A 4815-nucleotide genomic window follows, 5' to 3' on the forward strand; every position below is an offset into this window, starting at 1 on the left:
AATATTTTAAATTCTTACAAATATTCAGGTTTTCAAAACCTACACAAAATCAAACCACTTGGAGCAACAGGTGTAAAATAATACAAGAGCAGCAACTGAGGATGCACAGAAACACTCTTTGAATTCCATAAGTTCCTTGAGTTTTTAGGAGCATTTTGAAGACTCAGAAAAGTTTAGACAAATACATAGAGAATAAAACAAGCAAAAAAAAGCTAGCAGTCAAATGTTATTGAACTTTGTGGTTGTCCTCATAGTCCAGCTGCAGCTATGATATTAGAAAGAATAATTTTTCTAGCCTCAGGGGACACAAGTGGCAACCATGGAACACAGGATAAGGGTACCTATTTTAAGGATTTATCAACATTATTGTCAGACTGGAGGACGCAGAAGTGCAGGGACAAGTTAATCTCTAAAAAGATCTGATTAAATCACCTGAAGGAATAACATAACGAAATTGTTTTGTTATATAAGACCTGATCAATGTAATGGCACCGTAAGTGAGTAAAGCCTAATGAAATCAGAGAACTTGAAAGAAAAAGCAAAACAAGCAGTTATGAGAACACTTAGAGATGTTAAAAGTAAAGAAATATGTCAGAAGTAAAAGAAAATTACATCACAAACTATCCAAGACAACAAAACTAATCTAATGTAAACCTTTTGTAATGTTAACAGCAGAATTAACATAAAACCACAGATGTTTATGATTTAGGACTTTTCTAAAAGCAGGATTTGCAATGACTAAAACCAGAGCCATCGACTGAGTTGCATAAAATCTTAGCAGTATTTTTTTTTACATCACTGAATAATGAAAAGTATTAAAATAATTGAGTTTAACATAAATAGGACAAATAAGTTTGTTCTCAGAATAAATAATATAAAAGATATTAGTTGAAGACAAATAGTGACTAGATTTAGTAGCAGTGATAAATGGCATAGAAGAACAGAAGGGGAAGGGGTAAACTGATCAAATAAATGGTACCAGAAAGAAAACAGGTGATATCTCTAAGACAGATTCCCTAGCAGCTACACTTTACCAAAGATTTACACCAACTACAACCAGCTGAAAAATGAACAAGTATTTAAACAAAATAGAATAAATGTATTATTGGAATTCTGAAAAAGTTGGATGTCATCGGGGAGGGGTTTATTGAACTTAAAGGTAAAATCTCCCTTTTTTTTTGTGTGTGTCTTTAAATACAGAAAGGAATACTGATAGTTTATTTTAAAGTTTAAAAAAAAAATCAACACAAAAAAAAAATCAAAAGAAATGATACATTTTTACAGAAGATGTGTGCATTTTTTTGGAAATATAACTTTTAATGTTGCATCCAACTTTTAATTTGAGAGAAAAAAGAGAGAGCGAGAAAGAGATTTCTTGCACTGGCTCTTAGCATGCCTGGCTGTTGAAAAAGAAGTTAAAACAATGATAAGGTTACTACTGCTCAATAGCAGCAGCAGGTCGCTATCAAACCTGTCTTCAGGGTTAGGTGGGATGCCCAGGTCTCCTGTTCGCAGTCTACGACTTATCTCCTCGATTTGCAGGTGCACTGGAATGAAGTGGTTATAATAGCAGCAAGTATTATCAATTAAAGAGATACAACATCAATTAGAGGCCAGTTTGAGGCTTTATAAATAAGTAAATAAATAAATAAATAAATAAAAAACCCTTCCAACTACAGTTGAACTAATTGATATCTATAATCTTTAAATTTAGATAAATTCATAACGACCAAACAATTAATCAACACCACTACGATACTTATACATTAAAAAAAAAAAAAGAAATCCCAATTTCTTGAGAAACATGGTGAACTTTGCAATTAATATCTTAACTTAGTTTTCATAGGCAACTAACTAACTATACGGTCCTTTACTAATTTCAGTCATTACACTGTAGCATCAGTGGAGCATCTTAACCCGTTAGCATTCAGATTATTCTAGCAAATTTAATACTTCTTCATCCATATTGTTTTAAGCTAATCATGCATTATTTCGTAGCCTCAAGGTTTCAATGATGCTGTCACCTATTTTTAGAATGACATTATAGGTTGATGTGAGATACCAAATCTGGGCAGTTTTAACATAAAACAGGTAGATCATTTGGGCCGGATACGGCCGGTTTAAACACTAAAGGGTTAAAGGATTTCTAGCTGACCCAAGTATATATTAAGAGGGGTCTTATTTTGGAGACCTACTCATTGCAACCACTAAGTTATGAGGCAGAAACAAAGAGTCTTTTCAAACGGTATCAATGTAAGACAGGTTTCAGCTCAGTTTCCTCCTATTACTTTCACTTACAACGTATGATCCAATCAGTGGAACAGCCTGCTTGTGAAATTAACGTGCAAGTGGCTGAGCACTCCACAGACACGTGGACCCTTAACGTAGTTCTGAGGGAGATTCAGCGTGACACAGAGTGTGACAAGGCTGGCTCTTTGTGAAATACAGGTACTACTCAGTTTTGCCAGCTGAGTGGACTGGAGCAATGTGAAATAAAGTGTCTTGCTCAAAGACAAAACATGTCGCTGAGAACTGAACCTATGATCTTACGATTGTGAACCAGATACCCTAACCACTAAGCCATGGGCCTTCACCCTAAATAGATAAACCATATCAACAACATATAAGACTCTAGAACAAGGGAGTTTGCTTAGTGGAGGAGGATTTGAAGGCGTTAGACCTAAAATAACCTTGTCAAATGGAGATGGGAGGAATCCCTATTTCATATGATGGTTATGACTGAAGAAGCAATTGATTTCTTGAACAATAATAATGAAGATAAATGTGTGTGTGTGTGTGTTTGAAATTAAGGTTTCTTGGATTCTTTTCTACGTTTCTAACTTGGTGCATCTGCCCAATAATTTGCAGTGAATCATCACCCTTGTGTGAATAAATAAACTGTTATGTTTATTGAGCACTATCTCCTGTTTGTAAACTTACGCATATATACACATACACATCAAGACATATATACACATATATCATCATCATCATTTAACATCCCCGTTATCACACACACACAAATCTCACCTGGGACAGAAATGATATAAGAAGAATATTGTAGAGGATAAAGGTAACTATTTGTAGCAACAGAGAAATGTTAGAGTAACTGGTTGGTACCCTTCATGATAACCTGTCCTATTTGCTACTAAAGTGCCTACTAAAGAAAAAAAGCAAATCTAGTAAGCAGGGTATAGACAGAGGGTAACAGAGATATGTCTTCCTGGGTTGACAGACACTACGCTCATAAGAGTTGTACTAATCATTATATTAATGCATGCGTAATTAGAAGGGAAGTGGTGAACTAAAATATAAATAGCTACTGACAATTATAACCAAAACTGGAAAATGACAACCTGAGTGAGTTACTGGGCCTGCATTAAATGATTTTGGAAGAACTTTTCATTAGTTCATAGGCACAGGCATGGCCGTGTCGTATGAAGCTTGCTTCCCAACCACATGGTTCTGGGTTCAATCCTACTGTGTGGCACCTTGGTTAAGTGTCTTCTACTACTGGAAAATGGAATTCTACTACTGGAAAATGGAATTTGGTAGACAAAACCTGTGTAGAAGCCCACCATAGGGGTGGGGGTGTATGTGTATATAGATATGTGTGCGACTAAAAACTGGTTAATGTGTTATAGATCAAACTTAGCAATTAGATAAAATATAGAATGATGGTGGAGGTAATCAACTAAAACCCTTAAGAAAATGCTCCACACTGACCATAGTCCCCAACTGAAATCGAAAAAGAACATATTGTATGCGAGCAGCTCTTGTATTTCATTTTGAAAACTGCAGTTTGGAGTTGTATCAAGCTACAGAAACAAAATATCTTATGACAAAACTTGTACATCTATCACTGTTTTATATCCACTTTTCTTAATAGCTTTCATAAAGGAGTTTCAAAAATTTTTACCCCTAATAACAACTGGGTTGTTGACTATTTTTCAACTCCCTTGTGATCTAAGACCATTTGAAAACTGATCCGACTAGTTTAGGTCTCAACAAAAGACTTTTTAAATGCTTACTTTAAATATACATCCTAAAGTTTAGGACAAAAATTAAAATGTTCAATGTTTACTTAAATCCATTACTTTAAACACTATATCAAAGATGCATCATGAATAACAGTCTCAAAACACTTAAAAAATAGCTCGAATTCTAGCTTCACCAAGGAGTGGTTGATGCAAATAAATAAGTTAATTGCCTAAAATGTTGTGAATAAAATGCCCTACCTCTACACATCTATTACTACTTATCATAATCAAGCATTTTAATGTTTACAGACATTCTATGTGTATTTAGATTTTAAAATATTTTACTTTTCTAAAATCTAACAAAATACATACATCTATGTATGTATGTATATATATATATATATATATATATATATATATATATATATATATATTTGTATGCATATTAAATAAAAGAAAAACTAGAGTTAGCCTCAGTTGGACCTCAAACTGGCCTGAATAACAATTTAAGCTATATTGATCACCTAGTCCTAGCAAACAGCTTCAGTCCTCTGCAAACAACACCAATTACATCTTACCTTAAGGAATAAGGCTGAAAAATCTGATTTTAAAATTTACTGTTAAGAAAATCACCTGAAAATTAATTATATTCGTATAGTCTTTAACACAAGTTTTAATATTATTAACTTGAATAAAGTCGATTTGAGCAGGACTAAAAATATTGCTAGATTGTTAAAAAACAAAATGATTTAAAAAACATTTTATAAATTATTAACTTAAGAAAATAATAATAATAATAATGATAATAATAATAATTAAAAAAAAAAAGACATCT

At 33.1% G+C, this 4815-nt stretch overlaps 1 protein-coding gene across 1 annotated transcript in view; it reads right to left on the reverse strand.

The window, feature by feature from the left end:
* Positions 1 to 4815, reverse strand: part of LOC106882219 (splicing factor 1) — a 47676-nt gene that overhangs the window by 28231 nt on the left and 14630 nt on the right. The window contains exon 3 of the mRNA XM_014932816.2: positions 1472 to 1547. Coding sequence (XP_014788302.1) covers positions 1472 to 1547 — 76 coding nt within the window. The remainder of the gene's footprint in view (positions 1 to 1471; positions 1548 to 4815) is intronic.

The sequence above is a fragment of the Octopus bimaculoides genome, chromosome 25 (genome assembly GCF_001194135.2).
Source record: "Octopus bimaculoides isolate UCB-OBI-ISO-001 chromosome 25, ASM119413v2, whole genome shotgun sequence".
Classification (NCBI taxonomy): domain Eukaryota; kingdom Metazoa; phylum Mollusca; class Cephalopoda; order Octopoda; family Octopodidae; genus Octopus; species Octopus bimaculoides.